Consider the following 25,841-nt stretch of genomic DNA (forward strand, 5'->3'; position numbering starts at 1 on the left):
AGTGTGTTCTTACAGTAATGCAGGATTCTGCCAGTGCTACATAACCTTAACATGCCAAATTGGCAGGAAAGATCCAGTAACCATTTTTATGGTGCAGTAATTATGCCAGCTGTATTTAGAAGTGCAATATCCTTTCATCGCTTCAAAATTTGTTTGGTAGAGACCTCTGGTAAGATAGTTTTTTTTTTTTAATAACCACTCAAAACAAGTCAAAGCTAAAGCATTGATAAAAACATTCTGCCACAGCAGCAGAGATAGTATACCCCAGTATAATGTCTTTAATTCCAGTAAGAGAAACAGGACTGATAGCAAAACCAAAGGTAAGAATGGTTCACACTTTAAATGCACGTACTGAAGAGCAGACAAAAAAAAAGGGGGGGGGGGGGGGGGCATTGGTGTCAAAGTATTTCACTGGGAGTGGTGACAACACGGTCTAGATAACACAAAATTACAATTATGATGAGGAGTAGTCGAACAAGGAATGTTGCTTTAAACCAACGTTTTGACAAGGGGACTTGTTTTCATCAGGGCAGCAACTGCTTTCCTTAGCAGCGTGTTTTTGTACGTCTACCCTCATCATTTCAAGTTTCCATCTTCCTTTAAACTTTCGTAATTTACTATTAGCAACATGTACTGTGCACAAGCACACTCCCTTTCAACATCCTGACGGACATTATCTGTACTAAAACGAACTAGCCAAGCCTCCCACATTTTTATCACCTTTACAGTGGTAGCTGTTACAGGTTCTTTGAGCTCTCAATGTGTTTGTATACCCGTCTGTGGGTCATGTGACAAAACTAGTAATCTTGCACAACCTCCATACTAGCTTCACGTATTTGCATGGATGTTGCCTAACACTTGTAACCATTGTGAAAAACTAACAGCAGTGATAAAGAATTCTACTGGAAGCATATGTATTCTAACCTAATGTCAGTATTACCAGAAAGCTGGGCTCTGTGTTTGGTATTGTGAGCAATATTGTCATAGTAAAAGCGATCCCACATATTCCCCAACAGGCAATTTTTAAGTAATGGGACCCAAAAGCGAATCCAACAGAAGCAAATGTATGCATCAATCTTGCAAACAATGCAGCTATACTACAGTGAACTAGAAGGGCACACTGACCACATGCATACATACATACATACATACATACATACATACATACATACATACATACATACATACATACATACATACATTAAAGCCAAGTTGGTGTGCAAATGGCTGGTGTATTACACTAATAGAAAAAGATGAAGGAAAGGAATTCCTGCTGACTGCACTGTCCAACATTATGGCCTACACCTGAATGGCGGCTAGCAGATGGGGACGGAAGAAATATCAAGTAAAGGACAAGAAGAGAGGATGGATAGTAAGAAGGCTATCTGCACTTTTATGCATTTTGCGACTAAGTAATTGCTTCTACCTTAGTTCATGTGTCATATACATCACAGTGTTTGTGGCACGGCCCCACATTCCGCCAGTATATATACAGTTCGTAGAGCAGCCAGAATACGAGTCCCAAATGCTCTAGGACGCCACAGAGTTTTACGAGCTGCTCCCTGCACACGCAAGGGGCTTTATGGCCATAGGAACGCCTCAGCACTGGCAGCCTGTGCACGCAGTAGTGACCTTAGAATTCCTCCTGTGGTGATAGAACTCTTGGGCTAAATAAACATTACAAAGGGTCACCGAGGCAGAACCTTGCCACCACCGTTAACAGAAGTTGTCTTTCTGGGTTCCTTTCAGCTGGTCACAATTCTGCCACAGCAACAAGGTAATCACAGTGACAGCTCATAGCAATGCAAGCCATAAAAAGCAAATCGCTGCAAGAGAAAGTAGGGGAGCAGCTGCCGCTGTTAATTTTGGCACTCAGGTTCTGTTTCAGTGGTCCTTCATAATTTTCAACCCTCTAACCTTCTTCTGCTCATCACAGAAAGTATAAAAGTAAGTGCAATGTGTTTTTCAGTGTAAGCAGAAATGACCACAGCACAAAGGACAGAAAGCTACTTTTTACTGTTACAAATTCAACATGCAGGCTAGAAAAAGAAAGGGAGGTGGGGGAAAGATCTCAACTGCCACTGTTCATTCACTGACATGGCACTGTTCATCAGCACTACAAGGTTCAATTCACATAGATGACATTTCCCAGCCAAAATTCTTCAAAAGTGGCTTCAAGCTGGACAGCGAAACTGGGTACATATAGGAGCCAACACGTGAGCGTATCCACCACTGGCCAGCCTTTGCGTGGGAGCTGCCAATTGGAGCATACCTGTAGCGATAGTGCTCTGCCCTGATGTACCTAAAGAGAAGAAACAAGCCCCAAAACAGGCAATGTGTAAATGTCACTTCCCAAACACAAAATATTGTAACTAATATTATAATAGTCCTTAAGGTTAGCAGTAAAACACGTGCACACTGTGCACAAACTTAAAGATATCAATGTTCTGGACAATAATGGGTTTCTTATATTTGTGAATCGGCTGGTCACTTGCAACACTGCAGTATTCTAAAAAGGTGTACCGTCTTGGCACATAACCACCAGTGTTGGCCATTAGTTAATTTATAGAGGTAACCAACCAGGCATAACGTTAATTACATTGTAATGAGGCCAAAATTTAATTTGGTTTAGCACTGTCCTGATGAAATGCAACAACAATACCATCAGATTGAACAAGTTGACTACTACTTTTAGTTCTTAGCAGCCAGCTAGTCAAATGTGGATCAGCACGCAACACATACAGTTCTGGATGGACATTTGGGCATCAATTGACAAAGAACTCAAGTGCTCATTGCCACACATCGTCAAAGCTTCTTTGGAGGACTCATAAAGGGAGGCAGAAACACTACGGGAGTGAATGCTTTATCGGATGTTTGTATTGCAGCACAAAGGACACAATAGCCAAGAAAAATTTGCACTTCCTCTTATCCTGCACATGCAGCCTAGAATTGAGAGGGGCATTCTGTGCTTACATCTGCAATATCCACTCAGAGTTCACCTCTTCATGCTTTGGCTGTGAGGGAAATTTTATTAACTACTTGAATTCCATCACTCAGCTTTTTGTGGGTGATGATAGTTGTCTAGTTGTACTCCTCCTTACACATATGGCAAAAGTCTCTTGCTGCACAGGGTTGATGCATGCCCGTAGGGTGCGTAAAAAGCAAAGTAGCATGCAAGCAAGCAACTAAGACTTGCATAAGAGTGACAGAAAACGAACCCGAGTAGGTATATTGTGCACCGTGCACCAGAATGGAATAGAATTTCGGCACAAATAAAATATGCCTCTAATTATGACAATTTAAAAAATAAAAACATCAAAATCGCGTAAGCGCAGGAAAATGAAGAAAATATTTAAAATTTCAACATAATGCCAAGAATAAGAAAGTGCAGAGAAATAATTGCTTGATGACAACATACAGCAAATTAATAGCGTGTAGTGGACATTTATAACAACATGAAATGTGGCACAAGCACAGATGTATGCAACAACTCGTGCATTTTGAAACATGCCACTTTTTCTTTTTCTTCAAAATAAGCAGTGCAAGCCAATTCCATATTCCTGGTGCTTTCTTTGTGTATTTCCCTATTTGTTTTACACAATCGATTAGCAACAGACTGTTTCTACCAACTTCAGTAACTCTAACGCTTTTTTTTTTTTTTGTGACACTAAACCCTAAAAACTGGTGACATTAAACACTGTTTTTATAATTAACTGCCTTTGAGTTTTTTATGAAAAGATGCTACAGAGAGGTAGATGACTGTTCTTGAAAAAGAAAGACACAGAAGATGATCACTGATGTAACAAAATTTCACATAAGCCCCTTGTCATTCCACAATAAAGTGTGCGTTTCTTTTTGACTTTGCTTAGATTAAAATTTATTGGAACGCTATTAGCATCCCCATGAAGATAAAATCAATGAGCATTTTGTGTGTATATATATATATATATATATATATATATATATATATATATATGGAAGGGGGGGGGGGGGGCTTGCTGCTCTTACACACGAGTGGCAAGAATCTATACTGATCTATAAACAAATGAACACTTGACAGCTTATTATTAGAGAATGTTTCTTATGGGCACCACAATAATTTTATTCCTTTGGCACATCTTTGCTAATGCAAGTAAATACTCACAAGAACAAAGGTGCGAAGTAAGTTATTAATTGTAGTTACTTACCTTGGTGGTTCTCTGTCCATAAAAGGGTTTTTTAAGATGATTTTAGAAACATTTCTGTCATTGACTAATAGTTTTGCAACAAAGTGGAAAAGCCATGGGTGGCTCTGGTAGTCCTGAAAGAAAAATAGTTTCAGCTTTTTACTTTTTAACTACTTCTTCTTTAAAGCTATATTCTGAAACACTTTCTGAGAAAGGAATGGCAGCATGGTCATGCACAACTGCCTGTACACCACAGGCACTGTGCATGCTATAGAAGTTTTGTTCCTATACCATCCAGTGTACTCACAATAACAAGCAGAGATGAGACGCTTGAGAAACATTGAAATTAAATTGTGGGGTTTTAACATCCCGAATCTGCCCAGTGGGTTATGAGGGACACTGTAGTGATGGGCTTCAGATTTATTTTAACCTACTGGGGTTCTTTATTGTGCAGCCAAAGTACCAGTACACGAGCGTTCTTGCATTCTGTCCCCATCAGAATGCAGCCGCGATGGCCAAGAATCGATCCTGTGGCCTCATGCCTAGCAGCATACCGGTATAGCCGCTCAGCCACTGTGGCAGGTCTCTCAGAAACATGAAAAGTGCAGCTTCAGTGAAATGTGTTCCTTTAAGTGTATGATAGACTAAGGACAGAAAAAGTACCTGAAAGCCAGCAAACCACATCAGCCAGTCGAGCCTGTAGTGATATGGGCTGATGACACAGGGTCGCCTAAAGACATTGCCAGGCTTGCAGAAGAATTCATACTCTTCCCACACAGCACTTCTGTTGTGTGGGTCCGGGCTGTGTGTTCCCTGAATTATAACCTCTCTTCTAGATTTTGTTATGCTGCATGGATACATGGGAAAGAAGAAGAGAGAGAGTTAGTTTAGCAATATTAAAACTGATGCCTTACCCAACAGTAACACAGCTTTCAAATAATGTTTCATCTTATTTATTTATTTATTTAGTTAAATAGTTAGAAAATACTGGAGGTGTATCCCGGGCCTTGGCAGGAGAGGCATAGATAAGGAAGGAAAATAAGACAGGAGCGCTGACTCGCCTATCTTGCAATGCATTTGGCATGTACAACTACTGTCGTGGCACACAGCGCCGTCCCTAATTTTCAACAGTGCTCTCTTCCTCCACTCACCTCCTCTCTTCCTTGTGCCCTTATAATGTGCTTTGTCCCCTTCCTTTCTTTGCTAGCCATGTGCTGCTATGCCGACAGGGCCAGAAGTAAATATGGCAAGCACACAAAGGAAAGATGCCTGTCAACCAGCCCGACAACACTAAATAATGAAAATTGGCAGCCTTCATGTACGTTGCGTGCCATCCAAGTACATTCTCTACTGGTGGAAAAAGCTTAATAGGCTCATTGCTATGCTTGACAACCAGCTGTGTTCTTCGCGTTGAGAGAGGGCACGGGTGCTCTGAGCAGCTGTTAATAAATGTGCACTAGATTCCGATGCCACCTATTTAGTGTGTCACGAAGCTAAAGCTTGCAGGACATTAGCTGAACCACCTTATCAGCCTAATCAGCACTCATCTCTGTCTTACTTAGATATTAACAAGATACAAAAAGGAGTAGGAAGGAAGGAAAACAAGGCAAGTGATACAACCAAACAAACAAAAAGTGCCAGATAAAAAATCACCACCAAGCATCAATATGTTCAATAGTTTATCAGAAGCGTTAATGGCAGCTTATTCCAATCTAAATATCATATGGAAAAAACATTTAAACGTTTAGTCCTAGCATTACGAGGTTAATGATTCTGCATGACGACTTCATTAGTTGCATGTTCTGTGGTATGAGATAATGCTCATAATTGACAGCGAATTGATTATTATTAAACAAGAAGAGAAATATTAAGCTCTGCACTTTCTTACCTTCTTCAGAACTATCTCATTAAACACATATAATTTTAATAGTTTGTACAATCGTAAAAATACCTGCAATTCCTAGTTGAAAGTACACTAGTGGCCAAGAATAAGTGGCCTGTTTCTTTTTAAGAAATTAAAAATCCAGGCAGATGCCTGCAGCACGAAAACAACCAGAAAGCACACTGCACCAATCAAACTGGTGTTTAGGTGGCCTAATCAAGGGGCCTTCGTTGCTAAGTAGGCGACTTGCAATGCTAAATGCATGCCATTATATAGGTAGTGCTGACAAAGAAATTTTGATAATATTTGTAGAGCTTCTGTTTCATGGGTTCGTAAGTGACACATGCTTCCAGAGGATGGCAACATAAAGACTGAACAAGAAGTTAACAATCTCCGCATGAAATACTTAGTTTTGTAAGTATTTACAAGGTACTGTAAGATACTTTGGAAGTTCATGTCTAAGTTAATTGAGACATCAACAAGCTGTACAAAATTTTTTAAAGTACCTTGTCCCTTGGATACACTACTATGTGCCAGGTACAGTTGTAACTAATGTATTCATATTATATGCTTAACATGTACCCTCAGAGAGAGCTACCAAAAACAGCTAGTACAGTGCAGCATGTTGAGAAAGTCACACATATTGCATAAAAACACCAAAAAGCAGTACACTGGCATTCATATGAAGAATCACAATGACAACACAGGTGAATGGTGCCATGCACTGCTGTTTGTTCAAGTCTTTCAAATTATGTGCAGTCATTAACCGTCATCCAAATAACACTTCAACATGTTGCTTCATTTGCTATGCCAGGAAGGGACAAATCCATCTTTCACATAATATTTTCCAGTGCTTTCAAATTACTTCTGTTAGTCCTAATGACAAAAGCAACTACAAGGGGTGATCCAGAAGTTTCTGGAAATATGCTGCCCTGCCTTCACGAAGAGGGATATGGTGCATGATGGTGTCTCTAATATCAGTAATGAGCTGACCTGGAGGTTTTGGTGGCAAGGATAATGACATTGTTGTTTCACATTGGCTGTGATGAGTTCTGAGCATGTGTATTTGTACATCTCTCAATGTGTGGTTGTGCTTCAATGCATGAGCACTGCTTTGCCTTTGTTAATTTCATCCATGCACATCTGCATTCAATGCTCCTTTGTTAATTTGTGAGGAGGAAAGATGCAAATGTAATGCCACATTTTTTTGCATTGCTTATCCCAGTTGAACTGCATCCAAAACATTCATCATCCCCCACAGACGTTCTACCGCTCTTGAATTGGTTGAACTAGTAAGTTTGGCTATAGCTCATGGCATCATCTCCAAAAGCTTGCTATAGCATTCACCTGTCTTATACATTTGGAAACAAACTTCACATATTTTTTTTGTTCTTCCAAGTCATTCATCATGGCCAACGTAGAACAGTATCAACATACCATTAGAAAAGCACAGGATGTGAATGAATCTCATCCTCACCAACAAATCCCTCCAGATTAGCTCACTACAACGATCATCATCTAGTGGTGGAACAGCATACCACTCTATGCTGAGGCATGGCAGCATGTTTACATGAACTTTTGAACCACTCGTCGCACAAAAGATTAGGTGTAAGCAACAAAATATGCAAGTGCATCCTTGCTAAAAAAAATTTGATAATGAATCTAAATAACGGTTTCCAAAGTCTTACTAAATTGAATTATTGTAATTACTAGCTCAATTAGCAATAGAATCTGATTTGGGCGAGTTAATAATTCATATTTAATTTTGTAAACTTGCACTAAAGATGGGATGACATATTCATTGTATCTGTCCCTTTCACTTCTGTTCCATCCTTAGTACACATTTCCAAGTTTGAATACGAATTAGTAAATGTATTAAACTAGTAATTAGTAATGTATTAAATATAATTAGTAAACATAAACCAACTAGGCCCTACAAAAGTCCTTTTTAGTAAATGTATATTTCACGAATTTCAGATAACGGGCTGCCAGGATCTAGCTGGAGTAACAACATGATTCTGAGTTGAGAACTGGTGGGAATGAAGAAAGAAAAGGAGGAAAAAATGTAGAAGAAAATGACAGAATAGCCCAAGTACCTTCCAAATGCTCCATAGGTGTTAACCAGACGCAGGGGCTCAAAGGATGTGTTCATCTGCTGGTTTGGCGAGAAAAGATTGATCACAACTGGTATGCTTAGAAAACCAAGGCATAGTGCAAGGGCCATATTTGTAGCCTTCCTTCCTTTGCCTGTAAAGGTGTACAAGAGTCGAGTTTCTAATTATTAAAAAATGAAAACAACACTGATGAATTTATGAGGTATACATTCCTTATATTGTTTTACCAGGCCTGACGGCACACTTGTCTCATTCCATGAGCCTTCATTATGCAATAGCTTAACTCTGCTTTTATTGTTGTAGGTCACGTACATTTTCGATAGATGAAACTGCACTGCTCTTCTCAACTGTGTGTAGAAGCAAACACAATCGGAATTTCTGCACTACATTGGTGTTTAAGTCCTCTAACCATTTATACATTTTTGCTGCATGATTTGTTTTGCTTTTTACAGCAAGGAAAGACATCAAAGGGGCTTTCAAACAAAAATTAAGTTTTTGATTTTCCTTGCATTGAGTGGCAGTCGGGTATGCTTGCAGCATTTGTCACAGTGCCAAAATATAATTCGGTATCTTTATTACAATATGTCCAAGAAATTAAAATCCTTGTGCTGTTTGAATCACCATGAAGTGGCAGCTTTCTGCAGTCCCATAAAAGTAGAAATATCAATAATTGCACCTTGACTGACTGGTTAACCATGCTGCTAATATTCCAAATCAGTTTATATACGTCAATTTATATTACATTTTTCTTGTTGGACCTTCAAAATAGATTTCACCAGGTGACCTTGTATGCACAAGCTTTCCAAAAGTGACGCTGTCACCATGATAGTTATAGTCCTCAGAGCACAGCTGATTTGATTGGTTGCAGGGCTCTTAAGTTGACTGAAGCTTTCTGATGTGAATCATCCACTTGGACGACCACCAAGTCTGTTTGGTGTCACTGCTCATGCTTCTGATGCATTTCATCACAATGCATTGTTTGCCACGATGTACTTTATAAAAAAAGTCGCAGTTTGAAGCATCAATTGTGATAGCAAGTTAGTAGAGAGCTATATGGAGTAAGGATAGTAGTTTTATCAGCTGTATAAACTTGGACAGATTTGCTTACTAACTGAATTAACAAGCATGGTGTCAGCGCGCACAAGCAAACATCAATAGATCCCACTCCGACGACCGCAGACAACCGCTGTCAAAACGCTGGCGTGAGCAAGCACAGCAGCAGCAGCAAGTGAAGGTTCGTGCGGTCTATCACTTCAATGGAAACTGAGCAGCAAAAGCACAGCACATACAAAGCTATGAGCCATCTGCAGATCGCTTTCAAGATACTGTGCGGGCGACCGCCCGCAGCTGCGCGTTGCGGGCAGTATGCAGTTGCGGGCAGAGTAGAAGCCACACCCTCTCCCTCTCACGCTGCATTCCCGCTTTCCTCCTTTCGCGTGCGAGACTGCATCACCAGTCCCCCTTGCGCCATTGGTGCCACAGCACGTCGCCCCCTCTCCCTCCCACTCATCCCCCCCATGACCTTTCGCACGAAGGTCGCGTTTGCTCTCCACTGTGCATTCGCTCTCTGTGAAAGCGCGCATCCCTCGCGTGCTTTCACTCGCACATACAGCATACAGCGCATGACGGCGATTTCATCGTTCTTGGACTTTACACGGAACCTCGCGGCGGCGATAACGACGGCAGAAATCCGCTTGGAGTGTCCATATAATTGCTATCGCAATAATAATTAAAAAAAAAGTATAGACAGTCACAGCAGTTAGCTCAAATAGCTCAGGTCAATTTGCCTTGTTTTACCTACTCTCATTATGTGATGTCTGCAATAAAAATAGAGCTAAACAAAGGCCATCTGTTCTCCCTTGAAGTGCACAAATTTGTTAAATTTGAGTAAATGCGACCGCTTTGGCTGCAAACGACAGGAATAAATAAGTTGTCAGTTCGTGGCAGTGGTGCTTTTGTTTAGAGGATTCGTGGCTCACCAGTTAAAATGCGTGCTTGGCAAGAACATGCTACATTGCAAGAATTACAAGAACCTTATTCAGACACATTACAGCAGTGAAATCTACCATGCAGATTCGACGTTAAGTGCAGCATCAACTGCAATGCGTGCTGAAAGGCATCTGGTGGTCTCAACTAATCTCATCTCACTTGCAGTAGGTACGCAAAATCCACGAAGATGGTGAATAATGTCCTCTGAAAATGTTTCTTAATTGGTGCATTGTTAAATTTTATCAACTTGTTTCACACACCAGCCAAACCTTTATTTTGTAGTAAAGATGTAAAATGAGACGCCTTATCTTGCTACTGCTGTCCAGCACATTCCAATACACAAAGTGAACTTCGCTGCTAACATGGAAAGCTGAGCAAGTTGGTGAGGCTTTATGATTAAACACTAGTGCAAAAGGATGCAAATAGAAGAGAGGGAAGGCGAACACATACACAACACCAGCAATGACTAACACGTGAAGGAAAATTGGAAGCCAGGAAAGCATGAAGGCCAAAAGCACCTAAACTTACTTACGTTTACTCTGATGTGATGTGGTAAGTATGGATTTAGAAGGATCATGCACTTAGTCCTCGTGCTTTTCTGGCTTCTAGCTTTCCTTCAGTTGTTAGTCAGCACTCATATTATGTGTATGTGCTCCTTTGTCTCGTCTGTCTGCGTGATTTTTGCACTGGTTTTTAGTCATGAATGTGCAAATCACCAGCAGGAACATATTAGGGCAGACAAATTATTTAATATTCGGCATCACATCACTCACAGCAGCAACATGAGAGCACAAAAGGAGCAGTACAATCACCAGCACGCACCACAGAAGCAGTGGCCTAGCGCCAACTCCTGGCAAGATCGGGCATTTCTTTATGTAAAAGAAAATAGAATGCTCGAACAAAAAACTATTTTTAGTACTAAATTGCTTAGCAGTACTTTTGCAGTAGCTGTGTGCTTTTGGAGCACAGATGCATGCTCCCTCTTATCAGCATTTGATTGATAGTCACCGAGATATGGAAATGGCTGCTGCTGCTCGTACTGTAAGAAATATTTAGGCTCACTCTACCTGGCTGTTATTACCGTGGCAACGGCACCACCAACACTCACGGAAATTGGGGACAACAAACAGGCACGTTGTGTGAACCTGCTTGACATATATGCTGTGAGCACTCGGCACTGGCTTTTACAGTTTGCGTCAGTGGGCAAGTGAAATGGTCAACATTCAGACTCCCAAATTCAAGTTAAAAGCGAAATCCAGTCTTATTTAGGTATTTAGGTATACAGCAAACTTCCATTAATTCAGCTTCAATTAATTTAATTTTTCGATTGATTTGGTCCCAGCCGGCACCCATGCATTTCTATGGTCCCAAACTCTCCTTACTTCGATCCTAAAATTGATGTTTGCTGAATAATTCAACTGGACCAGTCAGCATGCATGCGCCTGACCCCTATGGTGACCCCAATAGTGACCCCTTTAGGGGCAGCATGTCTCGGTGGAGCTTAAGGGACAGTGAACACACATCAAATCTCCTGTCGAAAACGCCTATTTTCAGCCTGCCTTAAGATCTTCAAAGCAATAACGGTCGCTCATAAGGTACGATTACAGTACTTGTCTGCTTCTAATGCACGCCTGTTTTTCCCAAGAAAATTGGGCCGAAAATTGCCTGCGTGGAGCAATCGGATATAAAACCGAAAGTGTGTTCGCGGAGTTGGTATTAGTTTTCTACTTTGTACACATAGAAAGCGGGAATACAATTGATCTGGGGGTATGTTATAATCAGGCAAATACTGCCAAATGAATAGCAGTGTGTTCTGAGGTTTTTCCTGCAGCTTGTTTTATTTAACTCGCCGGATAATTCAATCAATTTTGTCAGTCCCGTCAAGGTAAACTGAACGGTAGTCGACTGTATTGAAATTTCTCAACTGACTCTGCAAGTCAATTCCTGTCATTCACTTTTCACTTTAACTGATATAAAGCACAATCAGCAGCAGCACCTCCAAAAGTGTTGGAGGGTCCCTTAAAAGCAGGCTCCAATACAAGAGCAAATATTGCAACCTTCATCAGTTAAACTTTGTGGCTTTATCTGCCAATGTGGCAGACCAAGGAGTGACAAACTATGCTTCCCTTTTTCTTCCTCTGCTTCCTTTGCCAGCAATGCCACTTGGTTGGAAGTCTTTTTGCTGAACATCCATTTCAGTGCAGCATCATCAAAGTAGGGTATCGATGGCAAGATTGTCAGCCAGTTGAGAAAACTCAGGTTTCCACTCATAATCAGGATCACCTGCCAGGTATGAATGCACACTGTTAGACTTCAGCTGACAGGTGGTGCTGAAAAGTACTTACCTGAAATGATATCTGAATTATTCCACAAGCTATCCTGAACGGTCTTGTCAGCAACATGAACCATGGCACAATTAGCTCAACAATGTGATTCCCGAGAACTTCCAATTTGTGAATAAATGGAGGAGTTTGGTGAAGGTAGTAACTAAGTGGATTGGGCACTGGCTGGGTCTGCAATGAATAAAATGTGCCCATTCATCATCCATAAAAACAGAGTGGGAAAATTTTGGATAGCTTTAACTATTAACAAAGCCAAATTTAGTGTTCCTGAATGATCAGGCTGTAACACTCAAGCAAACTTTGTTTTCAAGCTATGCTGAAAAAATTATTTCAGTGGAGATGAGAAACACGTTTCTGAATGAAAATTCAATTATTTCACAGTATTATTATTATTATTATTATTACCACACATTTTTACTACTAAGCACAATGCATCAGATACATACTACAGTGGCACACTTTTAATTAAGACACTATAAAGCTTGTGTATAAAAATGTCAGAGGGATTTTGCACAAAGCACTGTACTTGAGGGTAAATTTACCAGCAGGCTTAAACAGCATCATGTATATGATGGTCGTTATTGCACGGTAAGTTGTCAAGTGGATAAGGTGAAAAGCTTCACATAAGTGTTACTCCTTCATCACTCGAAAACTTGCTATGCGGCAACTTACTGTCCATGCACAAAGTTTTTTAACCACAAATTAATTTATCCAGCTGTCAAACGCTTTGTGGAAAAGGCCCAAAACCATGATGGCATAAACTGCACCTTTAGTGAATTAACAAGGGCATTTGTTTTCATTCCGTGTCTCTATAACAAAGGAGCTTCACTGAATGCAGTTTATATTAGACATGCAAAGCAATGCCATGAAGCAGCATTCACTAGGCACAGCCATAAAACCTTCAAATAAAATATAATTCTCTAAATAAATAGTGGGATAAGCCATACCTCATAGTGATACATCATGCATGTCAGCTCCCACCAGCACTTGTCACCTCGCACTTTGATTAAGCCCTGCACCACAAGAATACAAAGCACTACTAGTACAAATGGACAGAAAACAAACTGTGCTCTCACTGACAGAGGGCATTGTGATCATCCAATCTAAACAAGTGCCTCACAAGTAAGCCTGGCAATGCGAAATTTATTGGTAATGCAAGTGAATACATGAAATGTTTTACCTAACAGCATCATAAATATTTATTTTCATTAAACAAAAAGCTTTTGAATCAATATGACCCACCAGAATTAAGCGGTCACTTCAATTTGATCAGTCAGCTCCACCAGATGTGACAGCGGGTGAACAAATACAACCAATGTGGTAGCTCACACTGCATGAAATTAAAGAGCAGGCAGAAGCACCATTCCAGAGTTCACAATGAACAGCTTACTCGGCAATGGGCATTCCATAGCAGCATGGAAATGCACCTGAGGAGCCCTCCAGCATAAATGAAGCTACTGCTTGTTTCTTCTTTTTGCATAGAATGGCCAGTTGGGCATGCTCTCAGCATTTTTCGCAGCAACATCAAAGTACTTAGTATTTTATTTCGTACAAGAAATCATGGCTCTGGTGATGACTGCATCAATACACAGAGGAAGTGTTCATTAATTATGTGAGGGAAGGAATGCTGCTTCTGACACCAATGATTTCTTAAATGCCAAGAATGTAGCGAATATCCCTAATCAATTCAAATGTGCTAGCTTGTGCTGCACCTTTTCATGCGTGGACAGAAATGTTTCAATTAAGAAGCAAGAGTTACCACAAACTACTGTAGTTGTTACAACTGCTTTACTACTTGCACCCTTCCTATATATATACAGGGTGTTTCAGCGAACACTTTCAAAATTTATGTAAGGTTGCCTGTGGCAGATAGCGCAATTCTAGATAATGAGCTGGTCTACCCGAAGAAGCGGACATTACTTGCACAACAAATTGAAATGCGTAATCGACCAATTAACAAAAATTCACTAATTAAGTTCTTAACTAATTACCTGATGGCACATATTGCAATTTACAAAGTGTAGCCGTGGAGTTCGCAAGGCGGATCCACTTGGAAAGAATTCTCGGGATGACACCAGTTTTGAGATATTAATTCCCAAACTTTGCGGAGAAATGCATTGGCGTTCCAGTTAGGTTCTTAACAAAACGTTGCTTTATGCATTGAAGCACAAAATTAACTGGAACGCCAATGCATTTCTCCGCAATGTTTGGGAATTAATATCTCGAAACTGGTGTCATCCCGAGAGTTCTTTCCAAGTGGATCCGCCTTGCGAACTCCACGGATACAATTTGTAAATTGCAATATGGGCCATCAGGTAATTAGTTAAAAACTTAATTAGTGAATGTCTGTTAATTATTCAATTATGCGTTTCAATTTCTTGTGCAAGTAATGTCCGCCTCTTCGAGTAGACCAACTCATGAACTAGAACTGTGCTGTCTGCCACAGGCAACCTTTAGGAATTTTTGAAAGTGTTCGCTGAAACACCCTGTATATATATACAGTGGGACACATCGGTCCCACTTTTAAGGCCAACAATGCACCGTAGTGGTGAAATATAACAACTACTATTGAACATTTCTTTGTGGCTGTGTTCCTGAAACTCGTTAGGCCAGTAAAAAAATTCCGTATTCATCAACATGGTGGGAAGGTTTTGGCGAATGTTTGCTTTGTCTTCCTTTTCTGCTATGTTCAGTTATTTCTTTCGCCTTTCTTCAAGCCTCTGTAATGATAAATGGAGACTCTTTGGTACAAAATTTATTTCTTGCACTAGAGTAAAGACATTGGAAAAGCCCAAGCCCGTTTCCCCCACTTTCGTTCATTCTGTATACAGTACGCCCACTTTTTCGGACATGCCTGGTAATTCGGACGCCTTCATGGCACAGCCCCATACCATATAGAGCCAATGTATAGAGCCAATGTAACCCCGCTGTTGCGACGCAACAGCGGGGTTACCAATGCATTGGGTCCTATGGGAGCTATGCCAGGACTAGCCGAAAACAACGTAACAGCCGGGAAAACACAGCACCCGGGAACGTAACAGCGGGGTTCTACTGTATATATATATATATTCTGAGGAACTTCTTTATTCTCAAAGATTCCGCGCCACGACAACAAAGAAGTCACGGCTCGTGGTACATGATGAGTATATGTACAGATGAGGAAGATGAGATGCGAATATTGTGCTCACACTAATTTCCCCCTCTGGGCGGAAGTGGCCAGCCTGACCGCAGAAGTATGCTACGAAATGAGTCGTACATAAGGCTTCAAACGAGACACGTGCACAATCTCTGTCCCTCAACGACAATCGGAGGAAGTATAAAGAGGCAAGATGCCGGTAAATAACAGGTGAAGTTCGCTCAACAATCCAGTAGGGTCCAAGAAAACGACTGTGAAATTTGTCACGTAAACCGGGGACACGTACAGGTGTCCAGCGTAATACTTCGTCGCCAAGGCAGAACATCACATCGCGGTGCGTCGAGTCGTAGTGGTGCTTGCAAGCTTCTTGGGAGATATTGGTGTTAATATGGGTGAGGTAGTGGCAGTAGGCGAGGCATGAAACAAATTGTTCGGAAAAAGGCACTGCCGATGAGACAGGTGCCGAGAACAAGGACGCTTCAAGGGCGAAATTTGGTGAGCGGCCGTAGACAAGGAAGAATGGGGAAAAGCTGGCGGTACATTGAGGTGCACTGTCGTAGGCAAAAGTTACAAACGGTAGGCTTGCATCCCAGTTTGTGTAGTCTGGGCTGATGTACACTGAGATCATGTCTGAGAGTGTACGATGGAAACGCTCGGTCAAGCCATTGGCCATGGGTGGTAGCTTGAAGTTGTCTTATGAACAGTGCTGGTGGCTCGTACAACAGATGTGGGGCGTTTGTGGCATTGACAAGGCATGCAAGAGGCGATATACTTGATCATGGTGGAGGGGAGGCCAGGCCAAAAGAGCCGGCTTCAAATCCTGTCGCAAGTCTTGTGATATCCAAGATGACCGGTCGTTGGATCGTCATGATAAGCTTGTAAAACATCGTTTTGCAGAGAATGGGGAATGACGGGGACCCATTTGTTGCTATCGGGGTGATAAATCTAGCGGCATAGGGCCCCGTTGTGTAAATTTAATTGGTCAAGTGTCAACGCAGACGGGCATTTGGGGGAGAGGAGGAACCACTAAGGCAGTCAAGAATAGTCCAACAGTATGGGTCAGCTTGCTGGTGCGCAATAACGACGTGATGGCAGTCAGTGCCTGGCGAGTCCAACGTGGTGATTTGTAAAGGGGATGAAGATGGCTCGTGAGACTGGCTTTTTCGGGGAGACGTGGGTGGACGATGCGAGATCGGAAGCGGGCAGCGGGAGAGAGCGTCGGCGTCTTGGTGCTTCTTTCCAGACCTGTAATGTCGAAGTCGTACTCCTGTAAGCGAATCACCCAGCGCCCAAGACGACCCGATAAGTTCTTCAGTGAGGAGAGCCAGCACAACGCGTGATGGTCTGTAACGACCGTGAAGTGGCGGCCGTATAAATATGGCTGGAATTTTTGCACAGACCAAACAACAGCAAGGCATTCCTGCTCAGTAATGGTATAATTTTCTCTGCTGTGGACAGGGAACGATTGGCATAGGCAATGACTCGCTCACGAGAGGTATGGTCACATTGTAATAGAACAGCGCCAATACCATGACCGCTAGCGTCGGTGTGGACGCAGGTAGGTGCAGTCGTATCAAAATGGCACAGTACCGGCTCAGACGTGAGGGCTTGCTTTAGAGCCTGGAAAGCTGCTTCGCAGTCCTCTGTCCAAACAAAGGGCACGGCATATCCAAGAAGTCGGTGGTATGGGGACGCAAGCATTACGAAGTCTTGTATAAATCGGCAAAGTAGGAGGCGAGGCCGATAAAACTGCGCTGCGCAAGTCTTTGACGTTCTGGGCGGGGAAAGTTGAGTACTGTGGCAATCTTCTGCGGGTCCAGCCAAATCCCTTCTTTACTAACTATGTGCCCCAGAACCTTGATGGCTCTGCTCGCGAAGTGACTTTTTTTGTGTTCAGCTGCAGTCCAGCCTTGGCGAGACAGGTAAGCATGTCATCAAGGTGCTCGAGCTGTTGTGAGAATGTTGAAGAAAAGACAACTATATCGTCAAGATAGCACAGGCAGGTCTTCCATTTGAGACCCACGTAAGACACTGTTTATCATCCGCTCGAATGTGGCAGGTGCGCTGCAGAGTCTGAAAGGCATTACATTGAATTCATAGAGCCCGTCAGGGGTGGCAAATGCCGTTTTTTCCTTTGTCAGACTCGTGCATTAGTATTTGCCAGTAGCCAGATCGAAGATCAAGACTGGAGAAGTACTCAGCGCCCTGCAGCGAGTCCAACGCATCATCAATTCATAGCAGGCGATAAACGTCTTTGCGTGTGATTTTGTTGAGAGTGCGGTAGTCAATGTAAAAGTGCACTGAGCCGCCCTTTTTCTGTACAAGAACCACTGGAGAAGACCAGGGACTTGAGGAAGGGCATATTATATTCTGTTCAAGCATGTCAAACACATTTTTTTCAATAACTTGCGCTCAGTAAGAGACACTCAATGTGGACGGTGGTGAACAATGCGTGAGCCATCAGTCTGAATGCGATGAGTGGCGACAGGCATCTGACCGAGGACGAGTGAATGGACATCGAACAAGGCACCACGTTTTTTCAACAAATCAAGTAGATCTCGAGTCTGAGAGGGTGAAAGGTCTGGGCTGATGGAACTTGTCAGAAGAGGAACACTTTTGATGCAGCGTGAAACGTAACATGGACACAACAAGGTACAAGTAAAAAGACAACACGCAGCGCTACTAGCAACAACAATGTTTATTCTCAAAACCAGACCGCTTAAATACTACATGTGCCATAGCAGACATACATCATGTAGAAGCACTGAGAAACATGCGCAATTGATTTCACACTATCGAACCATATTTAATGACTCACGACAACCTGCCAGAACAACCTGTCACTGCTTACGTAGGAAATCTAACTCCTTAGGAGACAGCGCTATCGAAGGCTTGCTAATGAACAATTCACCAAGTGTGTCAATAAGCTCTGCCTCAACAATCGACTGGGTTATCTCTTTTTTATATCGACCATCAATAATGGTCTTGTCAAAGCATGGCAACCATGTGCAGTTGCCAAATGCAGAATGCAGAAATGCTCATGTACTGTGCTTTGAGGGCACGTTAAAGAAACCCAGGTGCTTGAAATTAACCCAGAAATCTCCCCCCCCCTCCCCCAATACCTATTTCTTTTTGGTTCACTGCCTTGAGAGAAAGTGCTACCATACAGGCTTTTGGTATTACCAAGGCACACACAAAATAGGTGCGAAAATACACAGCATTGTCCATGCCCTGTTTGTAAACAGTTAACGAGATGCTGACCATGACGGCTGATAGGACTCTACACAATGAGGCTTTCAAAGTTCAGCAAAACTCAAGAACAGTTTTTAGGACTGACAATGTTGCTGGAGCATGTGGAACAGAAATGAATCCCGCATAAAATTACCATAATGTTCAGGACATGTATGACTGCACAGCACACTTTAACAGGCCAGATGGAGTGTTATGAAGAAATATTTATATTCACTTTATTCTTTGTGACGAGCTCCACTTAATGAACTTCATCATCGTCCAGCTAGTTCAGTTCCACATTGGCAGAATTTTCTCTGCAGAACACCTTGAATGCAGATTTTCTATGACATATTGCATGCAATTTTTGCACCTGTAACAATGACACACAGTAGAGGGAGAATTTTTTTATTTTGCCCATTTAATTGCATGTGTTTGCAGTTTTTCCACATTTAATTGCAGTTTTTAAAGGGGCCTGGCTATGCTTCTTTTGTGTCCCCACATTTGCTATAAGTCTATTCTCGGAATGATATAGAACATAGAGCAAAAGTAATTTTGAAAATTGACCCATGCAATACGAAGTTATCAGTGAAAAAATATTCAAAATTCCTTTTGCTCTGTGTTCTATATCATTCCGAGAATAGACTTAAAGCAAATGTGGGGAAACAAAAGAAGAATAGCCAGGCCCCTTTAAAAACTAATGGAGTACCCGTTCGAGATGGCATAAGAAGTTCAAATTACCATAACTGTTAACTGGGAAGACAGTGAGAGCAGCTGAGGCATGAAACAAGAGATAGGTTTCTTATGGAAAAACGAATGTACAAAAACAACTTACAGCACCAAGCATGATACGGAAAAGGAGCCAGCGATAGCCCCACACGACGACAGGCGAAGGAGGTGTGCCACGCGGCAGCTGCTTCCATGTCCAGATAGGACAGAAAAAAATTGCCAAGAAGCCAGTTTCAAGCAGCTGGGACTCCCAACCTAAGCCAGCCATGTCAAAAAGCAATGTTAGAACCAGTGCAAAAACTCAGCTAGGGTCCCATACATAAAGTTCTGCTAGACCAAAAAAGATGGCAACATCACAATACTTACCAAATGAGTACCTTGAAGCACAAAATGAAAAGAGAATAAAAATACAGCAATAATTAAATCTATTGCATGAGCTTTAATTAACTTAACTATACACATACTGCTTTACCAAAATACACAACTGGATACTCAAGTGAACAGTCACTAAGAGTGCACAAATCACGTGGAAAAGGACTAACGGGTGACCAGAACACCTTCGTAAATGATCGAACAGAATAGAGGATTTTATTTTATAGCAACAAAATCTCCACCATGAGAGTGATTGTTTGGCCAAGAATTCGAATTTTAACCATTTCTAGGCTAATGGTTGCTTCAGGAATTATAGTAATGCTTTAAAAGTAAAAGAAAGAACAAAACTGAAAACCAACCAGTGAAATCAAAGTGCCAGCAATGCAATTACATATTTCATGTAGACTTATTGCTGCAGATCACTGATTCTCTCTGAAATTTAGAAAATGTCCGCATGTTGTCGCATGCAGAGGTTAGGTGTCGGAGCTGTATCCTTTGAGCCTGCCACCTGAGGCATGTAAAATGTGTTAGGCATGGCATGAAAACAATCTTTGAATAATTCGTGCCCATTCTTCATGCACTTGTGATAGAAATACAGAATGTTGAAGCCCCATAAGCTCCCCGCAACATACTGAACTTGGGACAGACGGCTCTCGCATAGATTTGGGAATTTTATTTTTCGCTTTCTTTTCTTGTTCAGTTGCACAGAATATAAATTTGTTACTTGAAAAAACTAAATTCGGACCCGAAAGGGCTAAATTGTAAGTGTGGGCTCGACGTAACTACAAACAACAGGAATATTTTGTAATTTACATGCTCAAGATGCGCACGCACCATAGTAAAGGCTTAGTTGCAGATGAAGGTGTCAAACATTGGTCCAATAAATTATGCATACTTGCATAATGCCACTTGCATACTGTATATGCACTCTCTGAGCTGAAAACAGTTTATAGTACTGATGTGCAGTGCCACCATCAATACAAAATTGCTGCATGACCTGATCGCTTGGTTAGTAGGTACCACACAACATTAAAAGCTTCGGATGGAATGCAAGATGAATACAAAATACTCTTTTAGTAGCAAGGGGCTGATTTGCCCCCTTTCTTCACACACTTGTGACTGAAATACAGAATCTTGGAGCTCTATAAGCTCCCAGCAGCATAGTGAATTTGTACCTTTGTATTGGTTACATGGCATTTCTTCTAATAAATCTTGGTAGTCCACACTCCGTCCTATTTTTCTTTCCACTCTTGTATTTTGTGTAATATGTTACTTGTTCAGTATGAAGAAGCTGCTCCGTAACAGAGTACTTCTGCTACACCGTCAACATTTCCAGCAGCCTATTACATACGAACAGGACAGTTTGCACAGAGTGACATTTAAGATGTTTCACACCATGTTCACGGAAATCCCTGCAGGCCTAGATCACCTTGGCAATGAGCTTTTTTTACTGCAGAAAAGTTGATGGATCTTAATAAACTTGTATTTAAAGTTCTGGGCATCACAGTCATGTGTGCAAACACACACAACCGTGCTGCACAACTCTCAGCACAACAGCTGAGAGTTGTGTAGTTCTACAAATACATTCTTATAATTGGCACCTGTGATAATTCACTCCCTAACTAACTGGGTTGAATAAAAAAAAAGCAATAATTCATTATGTGCCCTTAACTATTCGATTTATACTGGCTACTTTGTGCTAGCTGGCATTAAAACGTGAAGGAGTAGGCTACTGCATGGACACCAGTAACTTGGTGCAAGCAGCAGCAGTACCAAGGCTTACTAATGTTGAGTTGAGCTTGTCAATGTATCTCTGTTAAATATTGCTGTTGACTCAGATTAATCACGGCATTTTTCTCCATTGTTAGAGAACTGAGCATGCTTATTGCTCATGTGTCAGAGCCATTATGTGGAAAAGAAAAGTGAACGTAATACAATAGAACCTCATTAAATGGAATCTCAAGGAACAGGAGAAGTATGTTCAATTTAACACGAGTTTTGTTTACTGAGAAAAATATGCCGGGGTATGTTTTCATAAATGTTAACCAAGAAGTGAATGTGCCACCTTGTTTTTACAAAACCAAAAAAGAGACAAAAACATTATTTCGTGCTTGCACAGCCAATTTTGCTTGTTCAAGTGTCGCAACATCTGTGGTTCTGATTAAACCGAGAAGTGAAAATTTTGGTTCTGATTAAGTATTTTTGCATTAACGAAATACAAAACCACAAAACCAACTGACTGATAAGCAGTTGCTCCGTTTAAGAAGCAATTTTAAGCAATTTCCATCTACCGAGATTCTACTGTATTCTACTATTATGGAATACCCAACCATGCCTAAAGTTTCTGACAATTTTTTTTTCCACAGTTCTCTACTGCTCTGAATGCAATAACCGCCATCAATAAAATTGAAATATTACCATAGCTGTCCTACGTTTACAAGGGAGTGGTATAAAATCCACAGGAGAAAGAGAGAGACTGCATTGGCTGCTCCTGTCACTGTGATGCCTAATGCTAGGATGGTGCCCACAGATGCTATGCAGTCAAGCAACGTGTCAGCATCAATGTATTCGTGGAGCCACATTATGGTCGGAACTCGCAGCAGTGTCTCAGTGTGGAAGCCTTTGTACATGTCTTTAATCTGAAAGGAACAACAGTTTCAGAATATTGATGCAGTACAAAAGACCAAGGAACAGAACAGAAAACGGAACAGAACTGGTTTAGGGCTTTGTTCGATGAAGTGCACACATACACATAACCCTTCACGAACCTGAACAAACCAAAATTGCAGGCTAACTCTGAGCCACACTGCTGTCACAAGTGCTCTATTGTGAAAGGGAAAATTACTTAAGAAAAATTTGTTCTGGTCCTGTGATCAAACTCAGGACCAACGCCTTTCTAGGGCAGTCACTCTACGTACGATCTGAGCTAACCAGGAGGCTGGTAGAGTGCAGAGCAAGGCCGAATTAATCGACAACTCGAAGTGCAGGCACAAAGTGGGACAAATTGGAGTTCTTTTGAAGGCAAACTCTCATAATGATGCCCCTTTCAGAATAAAAACAGCAATAGGAAACATGCATGCACATGAAATCTCTTAAAGGCACATATTGCTGGATATACTTGGGATTGGGTAGAGGAAAGTATGATTACAATAAGTTTAAAGACAGCTACTACAAGAACAATATCAGCAATCTTTGGTACCATGACTAGCTGATGAAATGCTTGAAAACGTGACCAGCATGAGAAATTGAGCAGGGTATAATGGTGGTGAGGACATGAAGATCAAACAAGGATAGTGTAAGGAAGAGACAGTCGATTTTAAAATTATGCCAGTTCTATTTTTTATTTTAATTGACATTAAAGGGACACTAAAGAGAAACACTAAATTAGTTTAGACTGGTATTCTTTGAAAACTCTATTGTCGTTAACTTCACAATATAGGTTGATCATCAGAAGATAAAATGAAGGTCAAAGTTCTATTCTTCTTAAAGTGCGCACCAGAACCAAAACGTCGGCACATCAGTGTGACATCCCAGATCTCGCAATATGTTTTCCTATTAGGGCCGCGTTGGCTCAGTAAATGTTTCCGAAAATTGCCATGTTCAGTCTTTGGCTCCTTTGGAACCCCCCCCCCCCCCCCCCCACACACACACAATATAGTCCATTTTTACCGATAAAGAATTAACTAGGCGCTAGGAAGACGCTGTAAAAATCCATTACGTCACGGCGAGCTAGTACAGGAACTTCAAGGCAGTGTCGCCACCTGTCTTTCCTCTTCGCAGCTTTTTTGGCTTGCCAAGCGTCTGCAGTAAGAGTGGCTTTTTTGGCATTATAGAAGGGTAATTTACTAATACAGGTGAAATCATTTCTCTCTTTAGTGTCCCTTTAACAAGCTCAGAAGGCTCAGTGTGCAATATTGCAAAAACAAATCACACAGATTGTCCAGACAAAAGCACATCTGTATGGCAGATTAAGTGACAACAGATAGCAAGCACGCCCAAGGCAAACTGCTTGTATTATATGCAAGTTTAAAAGGCAAGAAATGAAGTTCAGTTTCATTTATATCTGTGCAATAAGTGTATAAAACTGCTCCTTTCAACACGAAATCACTCGGAAAGTTGTGCAGACTACCATTCAGGGACATCAGTACCATTTATAAAATCAGAAGTGGGACTATGGGAAGGATTTCACTACAGATGCCCTCAGTGTTCCTGCTAGTATTTATCAATCCAAGCAACATTTTTCACAGCCAACAGAGAGAAAAAGCAGTTACCCTTTCCATGTAATGGTGTGCTGGAAGAAGTCCCTGTTTACCCACCAAATATTTGTTTTGATTGAGGGCAACAAGAAATGCAACAGCTGTAAAAAAAGACAACATAGTCAGTTACACAATATGAAAAGATTTGTGTTATTATCCAAACAATGAAAGGAACTTTACATGTTGTGATGTAAGTTAACATAAAAGAGACAAAGAATAAGGAGAAATATGTTGCTATGCACTGCCTGTCAGTGCTGCAATAGTAAGCCAAAAAAGAAAGAAGCTCTTGGTATCTCATAGCCAACAAAAATGACAGCACGGAGGTGCATCAAGTCCATGCACATTGTGTCAGTTCAAAATCAAAGCAATGTTTATTTATGTCGCAGAGTACACGGACAAGAACAAGAGTGAATGGACTTTACATCATCTCCCATTCTCTTCATCACTTCCCTGACGCCATCCCAAGACCACCCACAGCATTCAATTTTGTGCTAGTGTTGCACACCATTCGAACCATTTTTAGTTGGTTAGCGCACTTGATATAAAGTTTGGACTGCCTTCTGCCAGTTCTACTAGAGGGCACCTGTGGTTGTGGCTGCCACTAGGCGGGCGGCTCCCAGTAAACCTCTGAAATAATTATGTCTTAACCAGGCTAGTTAGTAGGATTCATTGAGTACGGCAATGCAAACCACAACAAGGATGAGAAAGTAAACAGGATGGCAATGTGATGCCCATTCTATTTACTTCCTTGTCCTAGTTGTGTCTTTTTTATCTCCCTGACCTATGATACCAACACACCACCAGTACATCCTTATGAAGTGGGTGCCATCCATTTCTGAGAAACCCATACATTTTATGGAAAATCCGTCGACAAATTTACATGTTTTGTTTAGTACCATGGTCAGATGAGCTTAAAGGTACCCACAAGAAAGACGGCAGCACTGTTGCATATAGATACTGCCCTCGAATTGAACAAAGTACGTGCTATCAAAGCTACAAATCTTAAGAATTTGCGATTTACCAAAACGATGTGCTCACCATAAACAAATCCAAGAGAGCGTAAAAATACAATTCGTGTCAGCCAGTACTGGTTCTTCTGCAATGCGTGCAACTTTGCTGCGTCGAGGACAAGCGGGGAGGACTTCCTTGGGCCCTCGTCTCGCCGTCCACCAATATATGGATATCGTGCCTCTTTTGGAACATCTCTTCTGTCGAAAGGAGACACTGTTCTGGATTCCGGTGACTGTTCTGGATTTCTTCGAAATCGTGCCATAAGTCTTGTGCAATCAAAGCTACATCTACGAAGCAGTCAGCGCTCACAGATATCGAAGTGAAACCTCAGGCGAAACCGCTCGAACCTGTGTGGAACCACGCACGATCGGAAAGCAAAAGTCGAAGAAGCCGAAGAATCAAACCGTACGCGTTGCGCTTGTCTTGTCTTGACTTTTCTAGCCTTTGTGGGCTGCGTTTTATAACACGGCGGACATGACGTCAAATGTTCATTTGGCTCCGTAATTTGGCTCCGAGCTTTTAGCTGCCTTCGTAATGGCAAAATTATGGCCTTCGAGATTTATTACCCAAAAAGAGCAGTTGCTGGAGCGGTTCAAAGCGAGAGTACTTTATAGTA

The 25,841-nt window shown here is 41.5% G+C and overlaps 1 protein-coding gene across 1 annotated transcript; it reads right to left on the reverse strand.

Moving 5' to 3' along the window:
- Nucleotides 1–297: 297 nt before the first annotated feature.
- LOC119461500 (lipase maturation factor 1-like) lies at nt 298–25,646 on the reverse strand. The gene is made up of 12 exons (XM_037722840.2): nt 25,253–25,646; nt 24,230–24,315; nt 22,377–22,597; nt 19,953–19,963; nt 19,693–19,841; nt 13,441–13,506; nt 12,497–12,664; nt 12,269–12,434; nt 8,145–8,295; nt 4,830–5,013; nt 4,188–4,300; nt 298–2,302 (listed from the first exon to the last, which is right to left on the reverse strand). The coding sequence occupies exons 1-12, from the start codon at nt 25,485–25,487 to the stop codon at nt 2,131–2,133; spliced, it is 1,722 nt and encodes a 573-aa protein (XP_037578768.1). The 5' UTR covers nt 25,488–25,646; the 3' UTR covers nt 298–2,130.
- Between the last annotated feature and the right edge of the window lie 195 nt (nt 25,647–25,841).

The sequence above is a fragment of the Dermacentor silvarum genome, chromosome 1, assembly GCF_013339745.2.
Source record: "Dermacentor silvarum isolate Dsil-2018 chromosome 1, BIME_Dsil_1.4, whole genome shotgun sequence".
NCBI lineage: Eukaryota > Metazoa > Arthropoda > Arachnida > Ixodida > Ixodidae > Dermacentor > Dermacentor silvarum.

Bases quoted from the DNA above. Each gene is read 5' to 3' on its own strand.
- LOC119461500 (XM_037722840.2), bottom strand. From the start codon at position 25,487: ATGGCACGATTTCGAAGAAATCCAGAACAGTCACCGGAATCCAGAACA. The intron at 4,301-4,829 runs GTACTTTTTCTG...TTTTTCTTTCAG, and splicing joins TGTGGTTTGCTGGCTTTCAG to GACTACCAGAGCCACCCATG. The intron at 2,303-4,187 runs GTAAGTAACTAC...TCTTCTCTTTAG, and splicing joins ATGGACAGAGAACCACCAAG to GTACATCAGGGCAGAGCACT.